At 42.8% G+C, this 27,255-nt stretch overlaps 1 protein-coding gene across 2 annotated transcripts in view; it reads left to right on the forward strand.

Moving 5' to 3' along the window:
• The first annotated feature begins 313 nt into the window (after positions 1-313).
• The window catches only part of KAT2A (lysine acetyltransferase 2A), a 67,139-nt gene continuing 40,197 nt past the window's right edge, over positions 314-27,255 (forward strand). For both annotated transcript variants that reach the window (XM_068263055.1, XM_068263054.1), the window contains exons 1-8: positions 314-550; positions 9,215-9,338; positions 16,229-16,374; positions 16,464-16,553; positions 17,884-18,065; positions 19,178-19,369; positions 24,484-24,590; positions 26,797-26,907. In XM_068263055.1, the coding sequence (XP_068119156.1) occupies positions 326-550; positions 9,215-9,338; positions 16,229-16,374; positions 16,464-16,553; positions 17,884-18,065; positions 19,178-19,369; positions 24,484-24,590; positions 26,797-26,907 (1,177 nt within the window). In that variant the 5' untranslated portion in view covers positions 314-325. The remainder of the gene's footprint in view (positions 551-9,214; positions 9,339-16,228; positions 16,375-16,463; positions 16,554-17,883; positions 18,066-19,177; positions 19,370-24,483; positions 24,591-26,796; positions 26,908-27,255) is intronic.

A 27,255-nucleotide genomic window follows, 5' to 3' on the forward strand; every position in this document is an offset into this window, starting at 1 on the left:
CCCTGGGTGCAATTTAGCCTAGAAACTGCCCTGCCAGGTTTGCATGTAAATAAACTTCAGGCAGACACACAGTCACACACAGCTCATGGGATTTGGGTGAATTGAAAGCTGTACTCTATTTGCATACAATAGGGAATATTTGCATTTCAATGCCCATCTGTGTTTTAGGGGGGGTGTTTTGAAATACACAAGTTTACACAGCAACGCTTTTCATTTAAGACTACAATATCCGACATCCCTTTCACCCGCGCCCTGTGCAGTTCCGGCTTCTGCTCCTTTGGACTGGGAAGCTTTATTGCTAGTGTGCGCAGCGTACATCGTTGCTATGGCTGAGCTGGTCCAGGCCTCGCAGTCCCGGAGCGCTGTGCAGTCTCCAGCCGCCGGCCAGAGCGCCTCCTCCGCCACTGCCGCTGGAAGCAGCTCGGGCAGCAGCGACCCTGCCAGGCCCGGCCTGAGCCAGCAGCAGAGAGCCAGCCAGAGGAAAGCTCAAGTCAGGGCCCTTCCCCGGGCCAAGAAGCTGGAGAAGCTCGGCGTGTTCTCGGCTTGTAAGGTAAGCAGCGCTGTATCTGTGTGCATGCATTTATAACTTCCCTCCCCAGAAGAAACTTGGTTCCTTCCTTTTTCCATTCATTCTGCTCCAAGGCCATTATCACCTGTGTGCAGCAACCGCTTCCTGTCCACTATAGAGAGACTGTGTGTGTGCAGTGGGGATATTCTGTGTGTGTGTGTGTATATATATATATATATATATATATATATATATATATGTGTATATATATATATATATATATATATATATATATATATATATATATATATATTCCCAACAATGAGTTCCACATTGCTTTGCTAATGAACAGATTCTCATTGGGGTACATGTACAAATGTACATGATGGAGTTTCATCATCTCAGTGGCGGATTCCAGTAGAATAGATCTTAAAGGGATACTTAAGTCTACTAAAAAAACGAAAATCAGTTTTACTTACCTGGGGCTTCTACTGGCCCCCTGCAGTCGACCTGTGCCTGTGCCACTACTCTAGGATCCTCAGGTCCCCTGCTTTGGCTCAGTTTCGGTGACTGAGCCTGTTTCCAGGTACTGTGTGGCCCTGATCGTGTGTCCTTGGTTGTGGCTCCTGTTGACAGGAGCTTCCTGTGCAGGCGCAGTAGAGATTTTGTTGTACTGCGCCTGTACAGGACTCTCCTGAAGGCGGGAGCACGAATGAGGATGCGCACAGCCACGGCCGCACAAGCGCAGTGGCTGGCAACAGGCTCAGTTGCTGAAACAGAGCTGCGGACCGGAGGACCGTAGAGTACCGGCGCGGGCACAGGTCGAATGCAGGGGGCTGGTAGAAACCCCGGGTAAGTAAAACTTTTTTGTACACTTAAAGAGGAGTTGTCGCGAAAAAATTAAAATTTAAAATGCATACAAATAAGAAGTACTTTTCTTCCTGAGTAAAATGAGCCATAAATTACTTCTCTCCTCTGTTGCTGTCACTTACAGTAGGTAGTAGAAACCTGACATTACCGACAGGTTTTGGGCTAGTCCATTTTTCCATAGGGGATTCTCAGCATGGCCTTTATTCTTTATAAAGACATTCCCTGAAAAAGATTTATACAAAGATGCTAACCAGCCTCCCTGCTCACTGTACACTTTTTTTTTTTTTTTTTTTGGCAGTTGGACGGAGCAACTGCCATTCACTAAGTGCATTTTAACAATAAAGAAATCCCTGTGAACCCCCAATGAGGAGATGGGCTAGTTCAAAACCTGTCGGTTCTGTCAGAAATCTTCTACCTACTGTAAGTGACAGCAACATAGGAGAAAAGTAATTTATGGCTCATTTTACTCTGGAAGAAACATACGTCTTAATTGTATATGTTTGCATATTTAACATTTTTAAGATTTTTCGCGACAGAGGTCCTTTAAATATCCATTTAAGCCTGATGCACACGGTACAATTTTCCATCAGATTGACGGGTGATCTGATAAGAAGTTGCATCGTGTGTAGATGTCTAAATTGTTCCTTATCGATTATGCGATCAATTTTGAGTTAACCACCCAAAATTGATTGCGTTATCGATCGGACTGGTCGGAAATTATCTGATCGATCTGATGGAAAATTGTACTGTGTGTACCCAGCTTTAGACCCACCAGGATTATTACCCATTAAGGTTCATACACACCTACCATCTACCAAACTTGTCTGTTAGGGCCCTTTTCCACTAGCAATCGCTAGCGTTCACGCTGAACGCTACCGATTGCTGAATCGCAATTACCGGCGATTTCCCGACGTTTGCGGCCGCGATTTTGCTATGCTATGCACTGCATAGCAAAATCGCGGCAGATATCGCTCCGCCGCGCATTCGCTTTCCCGGCAAAAACAAATCACGGTAGTGGAAATGACCTACCGCGATTCCTATGTTAAAAAGCAAACCGTAGCGATTGTAAAATCGCTAGCGGTTTGCGTTTTTGCGATTCAGCCAGTGCAAACGCGCTGGTGGAAAAGGGCCCTGTAAGAGACTCTGAAGCGAGAATAAATCTCGCTTCAGAGCTCATAGTTAGCAGGGGCATGTGTGCCCCTGCTAAAACGCCGCTATCGTGCGGCTAAACGGGGGTCCCTTCACCTCCAAACCCACCCCCGCAAACCTTGGTCGCAAATTGGTCATGTATTTTTTCTTCCTGGAGGCAGGGCTAACGGCTGCAGCCTGCCTCCAGTCGCGTCTATCAGCGGCGCATCGGCGCCTCTCCCCCGCCCCTCTCAGTGAAGGAAGACTGAGAGGGGCGGGGGAGAGGCGGAGATACGCGCTGACAGACGCGCGTGGGGCAGGGCTGCGGCGGTTAGCCCTGCCCCAATGTGGAAGCGCTCCCCGGCTGTACGGAGGGGATTTGGGGGTGAAGGGACCCCCGTTAAGCCGCGGGATAGCGGCGTTTTAGCAGGGGCACACATGCCCCTGCTATCTATGAGGTCTGAAGCGAGATTTATTCTCGCTTCAGACTCTCTTTAAAGAGACTCTGTAACATTAAAAAGATCCCCTGGGGGGTACTCACCTCGGGTGGGGGAAGCCTCCCGATCCTAATGAGGCTTCCCACGCCGTCCTCTGTCTCACGGGGGTCTCGCCGCAGCCCTCCGAACAGCCGGCGACTGTGCCGACTGTCAGTTCAATATTTACCTTTGCTGGCTCCAGCGGGGGCGCTGTGGCTGCTTTCCGTTCCGAACTACACGGAAATACCCGATCTCATTCGGGTCCGCTCTACTGCGCAGGCAACTTGCGCCTGCGCAGTAGAGCGGACCCGACGGCGATCGGGTATTTCCGTGTAGTTCGGAGCCGACAGCCGTCAGAGCGCCTGCGCAGGAGCCAGGAAGGTAAATATTGACGTCACCGCTGCCCGGACTCCACGGAGGGCTGCAGCGAGACCCCTGACGGATGGAGCACGGCGTGGGAAGCCTCATTAGGATCCGGAGGCTTCCCCCACCCGAGGTGAGTACCCCCCAGGGGATGTTTTCATGTTACAGATCCTCTTTAAGCCCCATACAACTATTGTTGTGAAACAAGTTAAAAAAGTCTTTTGCTATTGTTCAAAAAGCTGATAAGACTGATAAGAAGTCAATCCAACTGTTGGATTGACTTCTTATCAGTCTTATCAGCTTTTTGAACAATCTCAAGACTTTTTTTTTTTTTTTTTTTTTTTTTAGTTGTTTCAACTTGTTTCACAACAAAAGCTGTTTGACAATTGTGCTGCATAAAAGACCGCTGTTGAGCGTGTGAATGGGACTTAATGCTGGGAATACACGGCTCGATTCTGAGCCATTTATATGGCTCGATAGATAATTTCTGACATGTCCGAACTCCCGCTTGATCGTTGCGGGGCGGGGAATCGATCGAGCGTGAGAATCGAGCGGCAAAATCCAGCCGTGTATGCCCAGCAATTACAGACAAGTTGGCAGATAGTTGGTAATGTGTTTGTGTGTGTGTATAGGCCCATACACACGTCTGATTTTTTTTTTCCGAAACGACGGGTTGTTTGGATGTCCCGTCCGGACGTCAAATCGAGCGTGTGTACAGTTCGTCGTTCAGCTGATAAGACCACAATGGGTATCATTCATAAAGCATTTCCGCATGCGGAAATGCTAAAAACAGCTGACTTTACCGACCACTCGGCAAAGTCAGCATTCATAAAGGCTCTTTCTGCATGAAAAAAAGACATACCGAGCAGAGTGATAAATCACCGCCTTGTGCGGTGATTAACGGAACAAATGTAGCAAAATGTTAATTCATAAAGAATACCGCCAGCGGTGTCAGGTCGGAAAGTCCCGCTCCCTCTGATGTGGCGATACCAATGCATGTGAATGGAGACACACAGACCTCCCAGGCAGCTGCAGCAGAGCGGAACACGGAGAAATGTATCAACTCGGCAGCTTCCTGTGTCTCCGCCTGCCTACCGCCAGCCTAGTTCGGGGAATCTCCGCACTGCCACCGCACCTACACACTTCTTTATGAATGCCCACCCAGAAGTCTAAAGTACCGGTTGCGGAGAAGAACGGTGTTTTCCCGCACTACCGACAGCCTCTTTATGAATGATACCCAATGTGGCTAATAGAAATGCATTGTAGACGGTTCTGTGATTGGAGTAGGGTTGCAACAGTATGAAAATCCATGGTATACGGTATTATATAATTATTTGGACCCGGGGCCCCCTTACGTTAAATAATGTGCACATGTGCGCGCCAGATGTGCCCCACTCCCTCAGCATACATGTGCTTAAGCCGCTGGGAGATTTGCCCACAGGGTAAAGCTGTAAAACTGCTCACCCTGCTCCTGCAAAAGTCCTGGTGTCGTTAAATACTATTCCCCCTCTAGGTCGCCATGGATAGTGAAAGATGTAATTTGGCTTACAGCTATTGCTGGCAACCAAATTAGTGTTTTTAGAGTAATTTGTGCTCTGTCTTGACGGCGTCCACATTACTCACCAAGCTCTGCTGTAGCCGTTATTCCTGTTACGGCCTATGGCAGCACTGGCTGTGCCCAAATCTCCCACGCTGTTTTTACAGAGTTTCACTACCCCTCCCGTATGGTAGCCAGGTATAGATGCCTCCAATATAGGTAGCCAGGAATAGGTGTAGCCAGTAATAGGTGGCTGCAGTATAGGTAGCCAGTAATAGGTGGCCACAGTATAGGTAGCCAGGGATAGGTGTAGCCAGTAATAGGTGGCCGCAGTATAGCTAGCCAGGGATAGGTGTAGCCAGTAATAGGTAGCCGCAGTATAGGTAGCCAGGGATAGGTGTAGCCAGAAATAGGTGGCCGCAGTATAGGTAGCCAGGGATAGGTGTAGCCAGAAATAGGTGGCCGCAGTATAGGTAGCCAGGGATAGGTGTAGCCAGAAATAGGTGGCCGCAGTATAGGTAGCCAGGGATAGGTGTAGCCAGAAATAGGTGGCCGCGGTATAGGTAGCCAGGGATAGGTGTAGCCAGAAATAGGTGACCGCGGTATAGGTAGCCAGAGATAGGTGTAGCCAGAAATAGGTGACCGCGGTATAGGTAGCCAGGGATAGGTGTAGCCAGAAATAGGTGACCGCGGTATAGGTAGCCAGGGATAGGTGTAGCCAGAAATAGGTGACCGCGGTATAGGTAGCCAGGGATAGGTGTAGCCAGAAATAGGTGACCGCAGTATAGGTAGCCAGGGATAGGTGTAGCCAGAAATAGGTGACCGCAGTATAGGTAGCCAGGGATAGGTGTAGCCAGAAATAGGTGACCGCAGTATAGGTAGCCAGGGATAGGTGTAGCCAGAAATAGGTGACCGCAGTATAGGTAGCCAGGGATAGGTGTAGCCAGAAATAGGTGACCGCAGTATAGGTAGCCAGGGATAGGTGTAGCCAGAAATAGGTGACCGCAGTATAGGTAGCCAGGGATAGGTGTAGCCAGAAATAGGTGACCGCAGTATAGGTAGCCAGGGATAGGTGTAGCCAGAAATAGGTGACCGCAGTATAGGTAGCCAGGGATAGGTGTAGCCAGAAATAGGTGACCGCAGTATAGGTAGCCAGGGATAGGTGTAGCCAGAAATAGGTGACCGCAGTATAGGTAGCCAGGGATAGGTGTAGCCAGAAATAGGTGACCGCAGTATAGGTAGCCAGGGATAGGTGTAGCCAGAAATAGGTGACCGCAGTATAGGTAGCCAGGGATAGGTGTAGCCAGTAATAGGTGACCGCAGTATAGGTAGCCAGGGATAGGTGTAGCCAGTAATAGGTTTCTGCAGTATAAATAGCCAGGAACATGCGTAACCATTAAAAGGTGGCTGCAGCATAGGTAGCCAGGGGTAGGTGCAGCCGGTATAGATAGCCATGAATAGATGCCTGCAGAATAGCTAGCCAGGAGGGAGGGGGGAGAGACAGCATCTGGGGTAAACACATACTCACTTGCCGGGGTCCTGCACGCTTTTTTTTTTTTTTTTTTTTTTTTTTTTTTTCTTCTTCCTGTTCTTGTTCCATCTCCTTGTAACAGCGTCCAGGGGTATGTACCCCTTCTGAAAGCCTGTGCTTGCCAAGTACCCCACTAGACTAGCTCCCGAAAATTTGTATCGGGGATCCAGAAATGTGCACAGGAGATGCATCATTAAAGCTGCATTCCCCTAATCCTTAATTAATGTGCAGTTCTTGCATCTCATTTGCATGTGTACATATCCAGGTGTGCCAATGTAAATTACCTGCAAAATGGAAATTTGTATTTTCTTTGAATTTTTTAGTCCTCACTCATAAGGAGTGTGTCAGCCCATCTTACAAGTCTAGAGATAAACCAATGTAAGCATGCTTGAATTGTACGCAAGCTTGAATTTTTTTTCTCTAGTTTGAGGGCTTGTTCACACCTAGAACGATTTTGCTTTTATTAAGCGCTGGTGATTGGATGTTGCGTTTAGGGGACGTTATAGGGCACATAACGTGCCCCTAACGCAACGCCTGGTGGTGTTGGAGCAGGACGCTACCGAGAGCACGTTACAAGCAGCTCTTGGTGCGCCTGCTCTGTCGGAGGCGCTGCGGAGACCACGTGAGCGGAGCTCTCCGCATCACGTTGTCCCGCCAGCCAAACATCGGCCGCTCCAAAGAGTAAACACTGCAAGTGCAGTGAATGCCAAGTAGCCATGTGCCTGGCTACGTAGCGGCCTCTCCACGCCTCCTCTCCGCCCCTAAAATAAAAATAAACACCTGTACTGAGCATGTGCAAACAGTCTTAACGCGGCTTAGCCGCGTATAAAGTACTGCATGCAGTACGTTGTCTTGACGTGAAGCGTTACTGTGTAACGCAACGTGGGCACTGTGAACAGCCCATTGATTTTTCATTGCTGTGCGGTGGGGGTGCGTTACAGGCTGCTCTAACGTGCGCCTGTAACGTCCCACTGTGAAAGCAGCCTAAAAGCGCTTCTGTAATGTTGCTCTATGTGAGTGTTCTCACATGAGCGCTGAGCTTTCTATCTAATCGCAAACGTGGTTCCTGCACCATTTTCTGAGCATTTATAATTCGATAAAAAATCGCTAGGCTCTTAAAAAAGACTTTGAAAGAAAACAATTTCCAGAGTGCTTTTAATGAATAAATACATTGTATTTATTAATTTCTGGGGCAAAGAGTTCACTTCGTGACTGACATCAGGAAGTGAAAAAACAATGCTACACAAGCGCTTAGAAAAGCGCTTTCAAAATCGCTCAATAAATCGCTCAGAGCTTGCGATAGCGCTGGCTATTTATAATGTGAACTAGGCCTAAATCTAGATTTGTGTCATGTTTTGGGTAAGTTCACAATGCATTGCATAATAGTACCACGTGTGAACTCTCTGTCTATAAAATTGTATGAACGTGTACACATCTCGGCTTTATAATAGATTGCATAATCCTAAAGCACTGTCTACATACCATGAGTGGGAATGCACATTTTAATTGCAGCTGATCATACTGTGAAATATACTTGTTTTTTTTTCACATGCAGAGTGCCTGTTTTGTTATATGAACGTTGTAGCATTAATGTTATGCAATGCATGTAGGGTTAACGCACGCTTGGTGATCCATCATGATAGATTGTGAAATGCAGGCACTTTTTTGTCTCATGCTGTGGCTTCCACTGGCTTGCAATGCCACTCCTCCTTGCCCCCTCCTCTCTTCATAGAACAGGCTGCTGGGCTGTAGCTATGCCATGTGTCTGTACAGTGCTCAGTCACAAAACCGAATGGTAACTGATGATCTTTCTGAGCTACAGTTATTGAGCATGTGTACATTACATAAAGAGGCACTGTAGTGACATGTAGAAGAATGTAGTAAATGATTCAGGATACCCACTTTTATGTTGTTAATCCTAGTTTCAGCATCAGAAACCCTTCCAATATCTACATATAGCTGTATCTTGTTATGTAACCCTTCCCTCCCAGTGATTTTTAGTCTAGGCACTTTAACTATGCAGAATTCCCCTGCAGAGAGATCTGGCATTATTTCTACTGGCTTTGGATCACTGAGTAAACAAACCTTCTGCACCGATGCCGCTGGCAGCAGTAAAGATGTTGCCACCTGTAATAAATTTTAGAATGTAAATCGGGGTGAGGAAAGATTTTACAATGGGCAAACACTGACTAAATATTTTAATGACTATTGTAAAAAATAAGACATTTGATTACATTATTAAAGAAAACCTGTAATGAGAAAAACCTCCCCTGGGGGGTACTCACCAGGGGGGGGGGGGAAGCCTTCGGGATCCTATTGAGGCTTCCCCCGTATTCCTCAGTCCCACGGCGGCAGCGATAAAGCTCCCCGAACAGCGCGGATGTAAATATTTACCTTCCCAGTGCAGGCGCAGTACCCTAACTGAGCTTCTGACTGCAAGGGATAGATAAAAAAAAAGGTCAACAGTTCATGTATTTTCCCTCAGGGGCACTTGAGACACAGCCATTGAGCAGAGACAATTAAACATTAAATCTACTTTTTGTAAATGTTTATACATAAATTAAAACCATGAGATGTCAAAGTCATTTTTAGGAGTAGGACAGATTCAATTGTTTCTCATCAGTTTATTTTCACCTCTGGTTCACTTTAAAGCATTTTTATTTTCATGTCAGATTAATCTAAACTCTGCAATCCTTGTGATGTGGTGACTGTAATAAGCATTCTATAGTGTTCTTGCATTACTTGGACAGTGTAATGATGTATGACACATTTCATCATTTTCTCCTCCTTTGATATGCCAGGCAAATGATGTGTGTAAGTGCAATGGATGGAAAAATCCAAATCCACAAACTGCACCAAGAATGGACCTTCAGCAATCTGCAGCCAGCCTGACTGAACAGTGCCGGAGCTGTGGTCATCCACTGGGTAAGGTGGCTTTACTGTGTGGTCTCTGTGTATTCCTAAGTACCCAGCAATGCACACTAGTTTCATTGTACCCTGACTTGTCTGTAAAAAGTTCTTTACTACCTGCCCAGAACTCTGACATTTTAGAAGTGGTAGCGTCTGTGAACAAGTTGCAGGGAGCCCACCTCTTATGGTGTGTAAGCATTGCAGGTCAGGATAATGGAGGAAAATGTGATCTATACCTCAGAAAGCCACTATGGAGGTGGGCATATCCAGGAAAACAGATTCAAACTTTTGTATCTGTTGTTGATCAGTTATCACCAACTTATCCCCTGGCTAGGGGAGGAGCAAAGCAGTAAATCTATGGCCTCATTTATGTATACTGTACGGCATGGTACGCTAGCGGTGGCAATAGTTTGACCCACACCTGATCAGGTTTCTGCTGAACCACAATGGAGTAGGTCAATGATTTACATTGTAGTTACGAATTTGGGTTCTCAACTTATGGCTAGCTTAACAAATATTGTGACCTTCTGCTATTCCTTTTGTCAGTCATACTGCAGCAACAGAATAACATTCTTAACATAATTTGGGTGAAAACAAATGCTCAGAAAAGCTACTTTTCAGTACTTGACAACGCCTCATCTGGCAGTAGGACTGCTGAAGAGGCAGCACTACCCCACTTTTTACTTGGTCTCTTCCAGCTGACAAGACCAACTTCCATGCATACAGAGTCTGACTTGCCAGTTGCTTCAGTAAACTAGCAACTAAGATGTTTCTGACATTCTAGTCAGATCTGACCAGATTAGCTGCATGCTTGTTCCTGGTGTTATTCAGACACTACTGCAGCTAAATAGATCAGCCAGACTGGTATTCTTGAAAAGGAAATAAATATGGCAGCCTCCATATCACTCTTGTTACAGTTGTTCTTGAAAGCACAACTGACCTGAGGCAAAGCTCCCTAAGGTAAGGCACACTCTGTGCATTGTCCATTCTCCTTGTTTCCTCTGGTCCCTGTAATCACGCCTAGCAAATTTCAACTCTTGGCTAAAGTCAGATTTTCAGACAGGAAAAGGCAGGCTTTCTATGATGTTCCCTCCCATCATCCTCATTTCCCATTCCCTTCCCCACTCCATTCAATCCCTTTAAGAGGACGGAATGGGAGGGTGTTGGAGTCGAGGAGTCGGAGCAATTTTGGGTACCTGGAGTCTGAGTTGGTGGTTTCATAAACTGAGGAGTCGGGATTCGCAGTCAGATGATTTTTGCACCAAATCCACAGCCCTGGTAAGTACTAGACTAGGGAGTTGGAGTCTGAGCCATTTTGGGTATCTGGAATCTGTGGTTTTACAAACTGAGGAGTCGGATGATTTTTGTATCGACTCCTTAGACCTGTTGATGGGAGGGAACATCCTAGAAAGCCTGCCTCTTCCTGTTTGAAAATTTGGGTTTAGCCAAAAGTCAGATTTTTCAAGGAGTGATCACTAGGACCAGAGGGACGAGGAAAGAAACGGGCAACGAGGTATGTGGATCCAGCATGAACTTTCAGCTCCATGCGCCTGGATCGCTCCCATGCTGCCGTCCTCCGCTGCCTGCAGCTCCGGTACTGGGTCCCATAACTTCCTCCAGTCGCAGCCAGTCTGCGCAAGAGTAGGTGTGCACTCTACGTATCCCTCCGGTGGCTGCCGGAGAGATACGTAGAGAGCGCACTTCCTTTTGCACATTTTTATATACAAGAGATGGGCGTCAGCTTGTATCAGTCACTATGCTGGCACAGCCTGCTTTTACCTTATAGGTTGTGAGATTTCTAGACCCCATATTCAGAACCAGAAAGCCAGCCAATGCAGGCATCTTGCATTGTGTGGATAGATGTACTGTAGACAAAAAGCGTGTTTTTTTTTTTTTACTGTGCCAAAAGTTTTATACCTGGGAGGAGGTGCAGAATCTGCAGATACTGAAAAGTGACATCTTCTAGCAATTTTTGACACACAGTATACTGAGGATTTTCCTTGAGTTTTTCTTGCAAAAGCAATGGAAAGAGAAATCGGGACACGGTAGATGTAGTGAACCATTGCTGCACGCTAGAAATGATCTGTCAGGTGACCTAAATGCAATGTAGTGAAATCTAGCTTTTATGGGCTAATGCACTTTTGAGCATTGTCTTTGTTCAATCAACTGCTTTATTGAATATCAGACAATGTTCTCGATAAATTCTGATTCATAGGGCCATGTCACACCGCCGTTTCAGTAGCTAGACGCTGACAACTTTGTGAAGATAAATCTAACTTTAGTCTCTGCTACTATTTGTGGCAACTCTCCCATGGTGACTAAGTTGTCCATGTAACATGACCTGTAGTCCTACTTTGTCAGAGCATTAGCCCTTTGTGACATGGGCTGTATCCCCAGTTACAAGAATGGCCTCTTTCATGATCTCAGTCAACAACTGGATGATATTGTATTTTGTGCATCTATATGAATATAGCAAGGGAGGAAAAAGTTAAAGGACTTCTGAACTGAGAGGGATATGGTTGCTGCCATATTTGTTTCCTTTTAAACAATACCAGTTGCCTGGCTGTACTACTGATCTTTTTGGCATCAGTAGTGTCTGAGTCACACACCTTATACAAGCATGCAGCTATTCCATTCAGACTTCAGTCTGACTTCACCTGTTTGGGGACTATGGCTATAGCCTGGTACACACTTTCAATTGTGGCCAGTTGCTGACCAATGTTACCACTTCCATGAGAGTCGTCAAATTTTGAGCGCTATAAGCAGACTCTGTAGGTAAGCTCTCATACTACATGAAGGTAGTAAAATTGGTAATGGATTGGCTAATCGTAATTGAAAGTGTGTATCCGGCTTTAGAGTATATACACACATCCAATTTTGATTGGCCAATTTTACCACTTTCATGCAGTATGAGAGCTTACTTACACAATCTGTAGTATACAGGTGGTAAAATTGGTCCGTGATTGGCCAGTCAAAATTGAGTGTGTATGCACCCTAAGGCCCTGTTTACACTTAATCAGTTGAGGTGCACCTTTTTTTTTTTTTTGTTTGTTTTTTTCCCCCATAGCAGTGCATTGTGAAAAAGATTTCAATTAAAATGCGTTACGTGTGAGCTGTGCCATAGGAAAACCTGTGAATTATGTTGGAAATCAGTTGTCCTTTCAGTTATAACTGAGAGCAACTGATTAAAGAGAACCTGAACTGGAAATAAAAAGTCAAAATAAACATACTCAGGTCATACTTACCTCCCGTGTAGTCTACTCATCAATCTCTTTCTCCTCTCCTGCGTTCTGTATGTCCACTGTGATTGATGGAATTCTCTGTCCTCCATTTTGAAATAGGCCATTACCCCATAACAGCTTCCTGGTCAGCACACTGTTAAACTGTAATATCGCCCACTCGAGCCATAGGGATACATAGACATTACCTTGCACATTCAGTTGTAACTGACAGCAGCTGATACATAAATGACAGCAACTGGTATATTTCAATTCTGACAAAATCTTGTCAGAACTGGAAGGGATCACTGTAAGAAGAAAATGGTGAGCTTCTGAGAGGAACTGATGGTGAGGTAAGTATGTAATATTCATTTGCAGCTATATCATGTGTTTATTTTAAATAATTCTACTCAGTTCAGGTTCCATTTAAAGGGGCACTATGGCAAAAAAAATAAAATGTAAAATCTGTTTTAAACAAAAACAAATAAGAAGTATGTTTCTTCCAGAGTAAAATGAGCCATAAATTACTTTTCTCCTATGTTGCTGTCACTTACAGTAGGTAGTAGAAATCTGACAGAAGTAACAGTTTTGTACTAGTCCATCTCTTTATAGGGGATTCCGAGGGATAGATTTACAGTGGGTTGCAAAGGTATTCGGCCTCCTTGAAGTTTTCCACATTTTGTCACATTACTGCCACAAACATGCATCAATTTTATTGGAATTCCACGTGAAAGACCGATACAAAGTGGTGTACATGTGAGAAGTGGATCGAAAATCATACATCATTCCAAACATTTTTTACAAATAAATAACTGCAAAGTGGGGTGTGCGTAATTATTCGGCCCCCTGAGTCAATACTTTGTACAACCACCTTTTGCTGCAATTACAGCTGCCAGTCTTTTAGGGTATGTCTCTACCAGCTTTGCACATCTAGAGACTGAAATCCTTGCCCATTCCTCTTTGCAAAACAGCTCCAGCTCAGTCAGATTAGATGGACAGCGTTTGTGAACAGCAGTTTTCAGATCTTGCCACAGATTCTCAATTGGATTTAGATCTGGACTTTGACTGGGCCATTCTAACACATAGATAGGTTTTGTTTTAAACCATTCCATTGTTGCCCTGGCTTTATGTTTAGGGTCATTGTCCTGCTGGAAGGTGAACCTCCGCACCAGTCTAAAGTCTTTTGCAGTCTCCAAGAGGTTTTCTTCCAAGTTTGCCCTGTATTTGGCTCCATCCATCTTCCCATCAACTCTGACCAGCTCCCTGTCCCTGCTGTAGAGATGCACCCCCCGAGCATGATGCTGCCACCACCATATTTGACAGTGGGGATGGTGTGTTCAGAGTGATGTGCAGTGTTAGTTTTCTGCCACACATAGCGTTTTTCATTTTGGCCAAAAAGTTCCATTTTGGTCTCATCTGACCAGAGCACCTTCTTCCACATGGTTGCTGTGTCCCCCACATGGCTTGTGGCAAACTGCAAACGGGACTTCTTATGCTTTCTGTTAACAATTCCTTTCTTCTTGCCACTCTTCCATAAAGGCCAACTTTGTACAGTGCATGACTAATAGTTGTCCTATGCACAGAGTCTCCCACCTTAGCTGTAGATCTCTGCAGCTCGTCCAGAGTCACCATGGGCCTCATGATTGCATTTCTGATCAGCCCTCTTCTTGTTCGGCCTGTGAGTTTAGGTGGATGGCCTTGTCTTGGTAGGGGTACAGTTGTGCCATACGCCTTCCATTTCTGAACGATCGCTTGAACAGTGCTCCGTGGGATGTTCAAGGCTTTGGAAATCTTTTTGTAGCCTAAGCCTGATTTAATTTTCTCAATAACTTGATCCCAGACCTGTCTTGTGTGTTCTTTGGACTTCACGGTGTTGTTGCTTCCAATATTGTCTTAGACAACCTCTGAGGCCCTCACAGAGCAGCTGTATTTGTACTGACATTAGCTTACACACAGGTGCACTCTATTTAGTCATTAGCACTCATCAGGCAATGTCTATAGGCAACTGACTGCACTCAGATCAAAGGGGGCCAAATAATTACGCACACACCACTTTGCAGTTATTTATTTATACAAAAAAATGTTTGGAATTGTGTGATTTTCATTCCACTTCTCATGTGTACACCACTTTGTGTTGGTCTTTCATGTGGAATTCCAATAAAATTGATTCATGTTTGTGGCAGTAATATGACAAAAATGTAGAAAACTTCAAGGGGGCCGAATACTTTTGCATCCCACTGCATATTCAAAAGCACTTAGTGAATGGTAGTTGCTCTGTCCAACTGCCAAAACACGATGTAGCTAGCAGGGAAGCTGGACAGCATCATTGTTTAAATACTTTTTAGGGAATATCTTTATAAAGAATAAAAGCTATGCTGAGAATCCCCTATAAAGAGATGGACTAGTCCAAAACCAAAAGCATACTAGCATACTTCTTATTTGTCTGTTTGCACATATTTTAAATTTTTCGTCACAGTGCCCCTTTAAGTGTAAACTGAGCCTTAGGCAGGAGTCACACTTTAATCTGCAGTTGTGGCTGACATCCAGCTGAGAGCAGCTGGCTGCTGGCAATGGGGAATAGCAAGCCAAGTGCGCAAAAAAGCATTGTGTGTGTGTGTGTGTGTGTGTGTAATAAAATGCACCCTTGAGACCCCATACAGTGTGTGTGCGCAATAGAATGTACCCTTGAGACCCTATATAAGGTGTGTGTGTGTGTGTGTGTGTGTGTGTGTGTGTGTGTGTGTGTATGTACCATTTAGCCCCCATATAGTGTGTGTGTGTGTGCGCAATAGAATGTAACCATTAGACCTCATACAGTGTGTGTGCAATAGAATGTACCATTGAGACCCCATATAGTGTGTGGTGTGTGTGCAACAGAATGTACCATTGAGATTCCAACAGCCCCCTGTTGGCACTTTAAGGGTATTGTGGATGAATCTGCTTCAACAGAAGAGTGCCAGTGGAGAAACGATGCGCTTAAAGAGACACTGAAGCGAAAAAATAATTATATTATTTGTATGTGTAGTACAGCTAAGAAATAAAACTTTAAGATCAGATACATCAGTCTAATTGTTTCCAGTACAGGAAGAGTTAAGAAACTCCAGTTGTTATCTCTATGCAAAAAAGCCATTTATTTCTACCACTTTGGGAGAGGGCTGTCTTCTGACTTTTTTATTATCTCAACTGTTTACTTTTTATCTGCCAGAGGAGAGGTCATTAGTTCACAGACTGCTCTGAAAGAATCATTTTGAATGCTGAGTATTGTGTAATCTGCAGATATTAGAGAATGATGCAATGTTAGAAAAAACACCATATACCTGAAAATAAAAATATGAGAATATTTTCTTTGCTGCTAATCTTCTAGTAATTATTCATAGTACACAACCAATTCATTATATCATATCATATATTTTTTTTCGCTTCAGTGTCTCTTTAAATGCTGGTGCCTTACGCCATTCAGAACATCACCCACCCACTCCTTTTTGATGTGTACTTTAAGTGATTTTTACATGGATACATCCTAATTATCATGAATTGATTTATATCTACAGGTGTTGTGTTCATGTGTATATGTATACATTATTTGCTGTAAAAGAGTTTTTTTTTTTTTTTTTTTTCCTTAACAGAAATGAGTCTGCATTTGGATTAGGAAACCGTTTTTGTTAATGATTTTGCTTTAATTTGCAGCTGATCATGTGTCACACCTAGAAAATGTTTCAGAAGATGAAATCAATCGGTTGCTGGGTATGGTGGTGGATGTGGAGAACCTCTTTATGTCTGTCCACAAGGAGGAGGATACAGACACCAAACAGGTTTACTTTTACCTGTTCAAGGTGAGAATTGAAGACACACATGGTATTCATTTGTGTTATTATATTGTACTGTTGTTTATTTAAACTAATGTTTCTCTCATTTCTTGTAGCTTCTTAGAAAATGTATTCTGCAGATGATCCGACCAGTTGTGGAAGGGTCGCTGGGAAGTCCTCCATTTGAGAAACCAAATATTGAACAGGTAACGTCATGAGACCTTTCACCCAGTTTTAAAGTACTATTAATGCCTGTCTTCAGACATAGGGCTCGATTCAGTAAACAGTCCTAACCCAGTTAGCAAGCCTAAAAGCTTTGGGCGTGCTAACTACGGTGCTAAGTAGTTAGCACATACAAACTACTTAGGACCGTAGTTAGCACATGCAAACTACTACTTAGCACCGTGCTAACTAGGGTGCTAAGCTCCATGGTTAGATACCCCTGGTCTTGCTAATTATGATCTTGTAAAAGATAGAATATTTGGAAATTTAAATTCAATCTGAGCTCTATATTTTCATGTGACGATCATTATATTATTGTTAACAATACCTCTCATCTTCCACAGTGATAATTGATGCTGAAGCTACTGTTGGAAAAGTTAGGAGGCGCACTGCTACACTGCATATTCTGTCACATGTTCCTTTCCTTTGTTGAATAAACACTGATTTAAAAAAAAACAAAAAACTAGGGTGCTAAGTAGTTTGCATGTGCTAACTACTTAGCACGTGCAAAGCATGTTAGCACATGCAAAGTGGCTTTTCACTGGCGTGCTAACACTTAGCACCCTTTTCTGAATCAAGCCCATAGACTTAAAAACGCCATCTAATGGTCTATTTCAGTGATCTTCAAACTTGGCTCTCAGCTGTTAACTACAAGTCCCACAATGCATTTGCCTTAATGAATCATGACTGTGGCTGTCAGACTCCCGCAATGCATTGTGGGACTTGTAGTTCCTTAACAGCTGGAGAGCCAAGTTTGCAGATCACTGGTCTATTTTAGGTTTTGTGTAAAATGAGGTGCCTGCAGTTAAAAAAACAAAATAACAAACCAAGCTGGAACAGCACTGTACTACCAAAAACTACAAGACCCGTTCAGAAACGCTGCAGTAACCAAACTTCATGTCAAGATTTACAAATTCTGCTATTTGGTTGTGCTACACAGTCAGTCCCCAGCAACTGGTGACTCAACTATGTGGTTCAACTGTCTGGGTGATCTAGACCTTTACAGTTTATTTATATGCTCCATCTTCCTCATTTGATATCTGAAACTCTAACTCTGAAATATGACATATCCGTTTACTTTTATAAATGACCCTCTTATTTTTCTGGACAGTTTATGGCACATTCATGTTTTATCAACCATAATTAATCTTCCGTTGTCCTTCTATCTGACAATTTTGTAAACCAAATAAGCCTCCCTCTTGTATATGGCAACTATGACCTATGTCTTGGGCAGTGACAGAATTGCTTGTGATCCTTTAAACTCTGTATTGGAAATAAAGTATTCATTGCCCTTATTGTTTGTGTTTTGTTCAGGGGGTACTGAATTTCGTGCAGTACAAATTCAGCCACCTGCCACCAAAGGAACGCCAGACAATGTACGAACTCTCTAAAATGTTCCTGCTTTGTTTAAACTATTGGAAGCTTGAAACCCCGTCACAATTCCGTCAGAGGTCCCAGAATGAGGATGTCGCTACCTATAAGGTTAATTACACAAGGTAAACCGTGATGATCCTTGGGTTTTCAGTTTAATGTTACTTAAAAATGTGCTGTTATTTATTTTATTTTTTTAAACCCTTTAACTCCTATGGATGCTGGTATTGAGCAGGATATACCCATTTTGGTTACTTAGGAGGGTGGTGGTGGTCAACCCTGGTTGTAAATTAGGTTCACACTGCATCGGACCTAACCAGAGCAGTACTGTATTCTTATTGTATGGATAAGCCATTATGCTGCAGAGATGTCCTATGGTCTGCCACTTCAGAGCGGATGTATGCCATTCAAGTCTAACTATGATTGATTACTCCGGGGAGAGAGCATACTTGCAGGAGTTGTATTAAGTGACTTGGTGATTGCATTTAAAGTGACACTGACATGGAAAAAAAGTATATAAAGAATTGTATATGTAGTATGGATAATTCATAGAACATTAGTAGCATAGAAGAGATATATGTATATATGTATGAAAATATGTATGTATGTGTGTATATATCTCTCTCTCTCTCTCTCTCTCTCTCTCTCTCTCTCTCTCTCTCTCTCTCTCTCTCTCTCTCTCTCTCTCTCTCTCTCTATATCTATATCTATATCTATATCTATATCTATATCTATATCTATATCTATATATATATATATATATATATCTATATATATCTATATATATCTATATATATCTCTCATTGCATCATTCTCTAATATTTGCAGTTTACAAACTGCACTACAAACTACAATCTGTATTTTAAACTATAATACAGACCAGGAAAGTTCAGAGTCATTAGCTCTGCAGCAAAACCTTAAGCTGAGAGATCAAATTACACTTGTGATAAGTCACAGATGAGGGAGAATTAGACAGGCTAAACTCTCTAAATATATACAGAGTGTATTTCTTCAGAAAAAAAGAACTGTGGATGTCTAAATTAGTTGGAGAGCACAGAGAAGCTTTTTTTTTGCATAGATAACACGTGAAGTTTCTTAATTCTTTTTGTACTGGAAATAATGAGACTCATGTCTGCGCTTTTAATGTTCTATTTCTTAGCTGTACTACACATACAAATCATTATCTCACAAGTTTATTTTCACTTCAGATTCCCTCTAATGTTTTATTTTCTTGCAGGTGGCTGTGTTACTGTCATGTTCCTCAGAGCTGCGATAGCCTGCCCCGCTATGAAACCACACACGTGTTTGGGAGGAGCCTACTGCGCTCCATCTTCACAGTCACACGCAGGCAACTGCTGGAAAAGTTCAGGGTGGAGAAAGATAAACTGGTTCCTGAGAAGAGGACACTCATTCTCACCCACTTCCCCAAGTGAGTACACCATACACTATAGAAATGCTGCTTATTTAGTAGGCAGGGTAACTCTGCTCAGTTACTGCCTGGGAAAATGAAGGTGTACAAGAGTTGTTTGTTATTATTAATTATTTATTTTTAATTTGTGGATCTATTGCTTTATTGGTATCTAATGCAGTTACATTCCCTGTATTGCGCAATTAGCGCAGCCCATGTAGCCTAGCAGTGTTTCTCAACGGATCTACAGCATGTAGGCCTTTTCTAAAAGCCGGTGACTGTCTAGTTCTCCCTATTGTGAGCAACATCTCGCGTACACCTTGATTTGGATATAGATTTATAAGGTGTTCAAGATTATTTTAAATGCTTCTCAAATATTCCTTTATGATTTTAATTAACTCTAAAACTTATTCAAGCTTATTTATATATGAGCTATATTTTATTTCAACCCCAAACTCCCTGTAAATGACTGTGACAAGTTCAAGTACCCTCTGACCCCCACCCCACCCCTCATGGGTACGCATACCATATATTGAGATCCTAGGGCTTTGGTAATACTTGCATAGTGCTATTTACTTAAAGGTTGACTGAACTGAGAGGTATATGGAGGCTGACGCATTTATTTCCTTTTAAATAATACCAGTTCCCTGGCAGTCGCATCAAAAACAGGCATGCAGCTAATCTTGTCAGATCTGACAATAATGCCAAACTCCTGATCTGCTGCGTGCTTGTACAGGGGTTAGGGCTAAACGTATTAGAGGCAAAGGATCAGCAGGATAGCCAGGCAACTGGTATTGTTTAAAACAAAATAAATATAGCAACCTCCATATCCCTCTTGCTTTATTTGTCCTTTTAAAGGATTCCGAGGCGATGGATTAAATCTAGCTTTACTTCTTCTCCCAGCTCCTAGAAGTAATTTGTGTCACTCGCCGCAGCTCCGGTCCTCTCCGGTGTCCTGCTGGCTGCCTCTAAGGATCGCCGACCCTGATTGGTCAACGTCTTCTGTGTGGGCAAGCTCCCGCGTCATCGGGAGCATACTACGCAGGCCTCGTCACTTGAGAGGGGCTCCCATGTCACCGCAAGCACTGTACACTCCCAATGATGTGGGTGTTAGAACATGCCCCCGACATCAGGGTCGGGGATCCTTAGAGGCAGCCAGCGGGACCCTGGGGAACAGCGGAGCTATGGTTAGACACAAATCACTTCTAGGGGCTGGAAGAAGCCCTATGTAAGTAAAGCTAGATTTAATCCGTCACCTCTTCTGCATGGGCGTGTTCAAGCTCCCACACCACCGGTAGCATACTGTGCCTGCGGTGACTTGGGAGCCTGCTTCACATGAGGCCTGCGCAGTACACTCCAGATGTCGCGGGCGCTCGTCCATGCAGAAGAGGTTGACCGATCGGGGTCTGCGATCCTTAGAGACTGCCAGCGGGACCCTGGAGAAGACCGGAGATGTGACGAGGGATTCAAATGACTTCTAGGGGCTGGAAGTAGTCCTATGTAAGTAAAGTCAGATTTAATCCGTTGCCTCGGAAATCCTTTAAGTAACACAGGTTGCGCAATGTGCCACGTAACTGGCATACATAGTGGTAAAAATGCACAGCAAATTTTACCACAACATAGGGAATATGCGGTAAACAAGTCTGTAATGTTTCAGATGCAAAGCAACACAATTTCCTGCACACAGTGGGCTCTATTCACAAAACTGCTTATAAATTACTTATCACCTAAGTGATAAAATAACCTTTCAGTACATTTACAAGCAAAATAATCACTCAAAGTAAGTTGTTCCTGATTAACTTCACTTCAATATTACTTTACTTACCTTAATTGTATTTTTTGCTCTTTGGAAGCCTAAAAAAGTAACATATAAATAAGGTGAAAACTGGTGAAAAAGCTTTGTGAATCATGCCTATTGTCTCCAGAGAGAGATGTAAAGTGAGCACCAAAACAAGACAATTGTATTTGCAATATTTCTAAGGCTTCTAACTATATATTTTAAAACCTAGTGCTAAATAGGGCTATGGCAAAAACACTTAAAAATGCTTTATATTCCTGTGACTGATGCTGGATCTGCTCTGTCTGCTGGGAGGCTGTTTCATGCACACATCAGTTTCTCAGGTTTTCCAGGTTTTTAAGGTTAATAGCTCCATATCCTAGAAATCCCACTGCATTTAGCCTATTCAAAATTTGCTGAATGTTTCCTATTCACTTGGGATCCTTTTTGTTGAGCTATGAATGTTACTCATCATACATACAGTGAGTCAACAAATATTCTGCCTATCTTGTAATGTAAATTTTGCAGGTGATGTTCCCCAATGGACTTGCTTCTTCTGTAGAGATTAATTTAGATCATACTTGCCTCTTCTTTCTTGTTAAATGCTGGTACTATTTTTCACATTTATTAAAGGGAACGAAGCACCCTTTCTCCCTTTCTTTACCTGGAATTTCTCCTTGCATGTAATGGGTATAGGAGCTTCCTCCCCCCCCCCCCCCCCCCCACGCAAATCCCCCTTCTCGCTTTCCTTATTTACAGAAGTCACAGATGCTATCTTTACACATTCCCTCTAGGTAAGCTCTTTGAAGAAGTTGTCCTAATTACCCAACCCTTTGTTGATGAAAAGGTATTGTTTACATCTTGCTAATGAGTGCAATAAAAAAATTACTTAACCAGTTCACCCCCAGCGGTGTGGATTTCTCCGTCCCTTTTTCCACCCTGTTAACACCAAGGGACAGAGAAATCCGCACCTGATGCCGCTCCCGCCGCTGTACGTGATTTTCCGCGCGCCCCCCCGTGCTTGTGGACGCTGCCGCCAGCTCGCCCGGAGATCAATGAACGGAAAAAACGTTCCCGTTCGTTGATCCAAGCCCCCGCAATGATCAGCTGATTCTACGAGAAGCAGCGCGATCATTGTAAGAAAAAAAAAAGTTTGCAGGACGCATAAACAAAGTTACTGTGGCCATCTTGTGCCCAAATAGTAAAACTACACCCTAAAGCATTTTTCATATAGAAATACATTAGTTATACACAAAAAATTAACTCATTACCTCCCACACTCCCCAATTTTATTTATTTTTTTGTAATTAAAAAAAATTACAATTAAAAAAAATACATAAATAGTTACCTTAGGGACTGAACTTTTTAAATATTTATGTCAAGAGGGTATAACACTGTTACTTTGTAAACTATGGGATTGTAATTAGGGATGGACGCAAAACTGAAAAAAATGCACTTTTATTTCCAAATAAAATATTGGCGCCAAACATTGCGATAGGGACATAATTTAAACGGTTTTATAATCAGGACAAATGGGCAAATAAATTTCATGGGTTTTAATGACAGTAGCATGCATTATTTAAAAACTATAAAGGCCGAAAACTGAAAAATATTTTTTTTCCTATTTTCCCATTAGAACACATTTAGAATAAAATAATTCTTGGCATAATGCCCCACCTAAAGAAATCCTAATTGGTGGTAAAAAGAACAAGATATAGTTCATTTCATTGTGATAAGTAATTATAAAGTTATAGACTAATTAATGAATGGAAGGAGCGCTGAAAGGTGAAAATTGCTCTGGTGCTCAAGGGGTAAAACCCCTCAGTTGTGAAGTGGTTAAATCCTTAGCTGTCTGATATCTCTATGGACAGGCAGGCCTGTTGAAGTAGGCTAAAGGGGCCCATACACTGGTCAAGTCTATGGAATCGTTAAGTTTGTAAATCGATTCTATCAAATAAGCCGATCGATTTGCAGCCAATTTCAATCAATTTGATCTATCTGACTGGATGAAAATCTAGGTCGATCTGCTGCCAGCTGGTCCACAGAGGTGGTATTGGATCTAATGGTCCAATAATGCATTTAGATCGATTTCCAATAGATTTCATTCTGTAAACCTCCTCCAAACTCAGCCACCAATCGAGCTGGTGCTGGAGGCGGGATGTGGACACAGGTGGGCATGGCCATAGCCTCAGCAGCCAATTAAAAAAAATTAACACATATCTAAAGGGGGGGGGGGGATGTTAAGCGACCACTTGCTAGGATAGGAGACGTCCGGACAGGTATTTAACCCGTATTACACACTGAAATGGGTAAGCTCCATCAAACCATATAGCAATTAGTAGGTTAGGACCACCTAGGTCACATTAATAATAATGATGAGGCCTATTGTACAACTCAGAATGTGCAGAATGGTGGAAAGCAAATTATAAACCAACAAAAAAATCACCAAAATAACCGCACCAAACTGATATAGGCCACAATATAAATCGCATCTTTATTGAAAAAACACATAAAACCACTTTAAAATCACAATTGTAAGAGGTAGGGCACAATAATATATATTATATCAAATAACCATGTATCATCCAGGGCCTCCATAGAGGGAATAAAGTGTCAATCGTGCAAGTGCATATAGTGCAATAATCCTATTTAACCCGTAAGACGCCCCCCACCCCCAAATACTTCATCATTCAGACAGAACCTGACATGACATGTTCTGTCATTTACACCTCAAGTACGCTTTGTAGTTTTTTTTTCTTTTTCTTAGTAATTCTGGCCTGCAAACTGTTTTCAGTTTGAAATTGGACCACTTACCTGAACTTCCTGTTGGTTTGGATTGGTTCATTTCCAGGCTGCACTGCATACAGCTTGCATTGCATTTCCATACCATCATGAATGATTTGTTTCTCATTGACTATCAGGGGCGTAGCAATAGGGGGTGCAGAGGTTGTGACCGCATCATTGCCCTTTGGCCAGAGGGGTCCCGAGGGGCCCTCCCTCAACTACAGTGTTGTCTCGCTATTGGTCCTGTTCTCATAATAATCACTTCTATAGATACTTTAAATAGTAGTAATCATTTACAAGCTGTTCCCCATTTCCTACTTGCACCTCTGACACTGTAGCTGCTATTGGCAGGTTTTGGTGCGCCGTATCAATTATGTATAGAATGCTTTGGGGGGCCTCAATGTAAAACTTGCACCAGGGCCTACAGCTCCTTGGCTATGCCACTGTTGACTATCTCTGGTTTTAACCACCTACAGCTGTATAGCTCACCTATTGGTTGTGCATTTCTCCATGGGTAGAAAAGAAAGCCTTGACACACGTGCTTACCATATCTTGTTCACCCTTTACATTACAGATTTCTTTCCATGTTGGAAGAGGAGATTTATGGTGAAAATTCCCCAATCTGGGAGGCAGATTTTACTGTCCCCAACACAGAAGGTCCACAGCTAGTATCCCGTCCAGGTATGGAATAATGTACTCCCTAATGTCCTAAAAATTATTACTGCTCATCTAGTTTTGTGTGTCAAAGTGTTCAATCTGAATGTATAATTATTGTCCAGCGCTGCGTAATATGTTGGCGCCTTTATAAATATAGTAATAATGTATACTTGTAAACAGACCTAATGTGACTGTAAGAAAGCCTTCTTCTGATAGTATACAATATAGGAACTTCTCACAACATTTCATGTTTGTTTACAGATTACAATGTAATAAGACCTTTATTGAATTGCTGATAAACATTTACTGAGACATTCTAAACAAGAAATGCTATATCCTTTATAAGTTGGAAGGGAAATATATAAAATATCTAATGAGCAAGAGGGATACGTCATCTCTATAAGTGCAGTAGGTCTAGTAATAGCCATATATAAATTAAATAAATAAATATATACCAGAGTTATATATTTTTTTTTTTTATAATACATTTAGTCAATGTTTTGTTTATTGTAAAATCTTACCCCACCCTGATTTTCATTCTAACATTTCACCTTTAGTCCTGCCATGTGCGTGTCTGCAGAGTGTATTTACTGAGAATTAAGAGGCAAGTAAGAAAATATACCTGGTTTCCCAGAATGCTGTGGGAGGAGAATTCCACGTAGCTAAACAGTCTAAGCAAAGCCTCAAGCACTGTTACATAGTTATTTGGGTGGTTGAAAAAAGACATACGTCCATCGAGTTCAACCAGAGAACAAAGTAAAACGCCAACACCAGCCTACTCCCTCACATATCCCTGTTGATCCAGAGGAAGGCGAAAAACCCTTACAAAGCATGATCCAATTAGCCCCAAAGGAAAAAAATTCCTTCCTGACTCCAGATGGCAATCAGATAAAATCCCTGGATCAACATCATTGGGCATTACCTAGTAATTGTAGCCATGGATGTCTTTCAACGCAAGGAAAGCATCTAAGCCCCCTTTAAATGCCGGTATAGAATTTGCTATAACTACTTCCTGTGTCAATGCATTCCACATCTTAATCACTCTAAGGCCCTGTTCACATCATACGCGCTTCCGTGTGCATATGGAAGCGTGTATGATGTGCTGAAACTCAGGAACGGCAGAAGGGCATAGACTGCCCTTCTACCGTTCACATCTACTGCGCTGCGCAGCAGTACGATGCGCTGGGAAGCGCTTGCATACTGCTGCCTGCATTTTGCCCGTAAGCGCAGAGCTGGTCCATCACTGTCAATGAATAGGATCGGCAGCAGCGCAGATGGCGTGTGATCGTACGCGTTGCGTTCGGATCGCACGGCCATCTGCGCTAGTCAGATGTGAACGAGGCCTTACTGTAAAGAACCCTTTCCTAAATAAATGGCTAAAACGTTTTTCCTCCATGCGCAGATCATGTCCTCTAGTCCTTTGAGAAGGCCTAGGGACAAAAAGCTCATCCGCCAAGGTATTATATTGCCCTCTGATGTATTTATACATGTTAATTAGATCTCCTCTAAGGCATGTTTTCTCTAGACTAGACTAAATAAACCCAGTTTATCTAACCTTTCTTGGTAAGTGTAGGAGGGGGGCGCACAACTCGCTCAGCTATTATTTCTCTATTGTGTTTTTTTAAGCAGAGAAAATTAAGAAAAGAGGAATACATGGCAGTGACTGCAAGGCAGATAACTAGAGATTAAAGAGGAACTTTAGCCTAAACAAACATACTGTCATTAAATTACATTAATAATGTTAATTAAAATAGATAATATAATCTCTTACCCACCCTGTTTTAAAAGAACAGGCAAATGTTTGTGATTTCATGAGGGCAGAAGGCGGGCATAGTAGCGGCAGATGCCGCCGGTGATGAGTGTAATCTGATACTTTCATCAAAAGGAGTTGGTTTTTTTGGGGGGTAACAGTGCCATCTAGTGGCAGGTAGGCAGTTATTCTTATTTCGGACTATGTTCAACATTTGTGCTATGGGGGGCAGAGCATTGGTGCTGTGATTTCCATATCATCGGAAAGTGTTAAGAGTGAGGATGTATAAAATGCCATGCTACCATAACTTAAAAATCTCCACCAGAAATGTGCCCATCAAACTCCTCTATAACAGGGCAAATTCTGAAAGCCGTCTTATGAAAGGAGTCACATTGTAATTCTACTGAGAGGTGTTTTTAAAAATAAGCCCTTTTGGAGTGGGATTTGTATCTTCTAAAACATGCTTGTTTCTCTCGTTAGCTTCTGTGAACACAAGTGCAGCCCCCAGCGCTCCACTCTTCAGCAACAGCCTGAATAACAGCTCCTCTCTAACATCCAGTGGAGATGCTGGGATTTCCGAACCCCTACCAGGTACCATTCATATGTTTAGTATCAAATGTTACATGCTGCAGAGGTTCTGCAATTAAACCTGTTTGTTGATATTACAAGAGGCAAGAGGGAGCCTTTTTTTTTTACTAACTCTGCAGGCACTGTATTTTTACTATTGTGCACCCACCACCTGCTTCACATGTTTTTTGTTCTGTCATTCTAATTTTAGCACATGCTTATAAAATCCTGTATTTTTATTACAATGTTGTGGTCACATGACATCACCTTCTTTGAAAGATTTGTGGTGGTTTACAGGGCTTTGTCATTGTTTTTAAGTTTTGATCCTGAATTATTTAGTTTCTCCTAAGCTGTAGAATGCAAGTCATTTGG

Source organism: Hyperolius riggenbachi, chromosome 12 (genome assembly GCF_040937935.1).
Source record: "Hyperolius riggenbachi isolate aHypRig1 chromosome 12, aHypRig1.pri, whole genome shotgun sequence".
NCBI lineage: Eukaryota > Metazoa > Chordata > Amphibia > Anura > Hyperoliidae > Hyperolius > Hyperolius riggenbachi.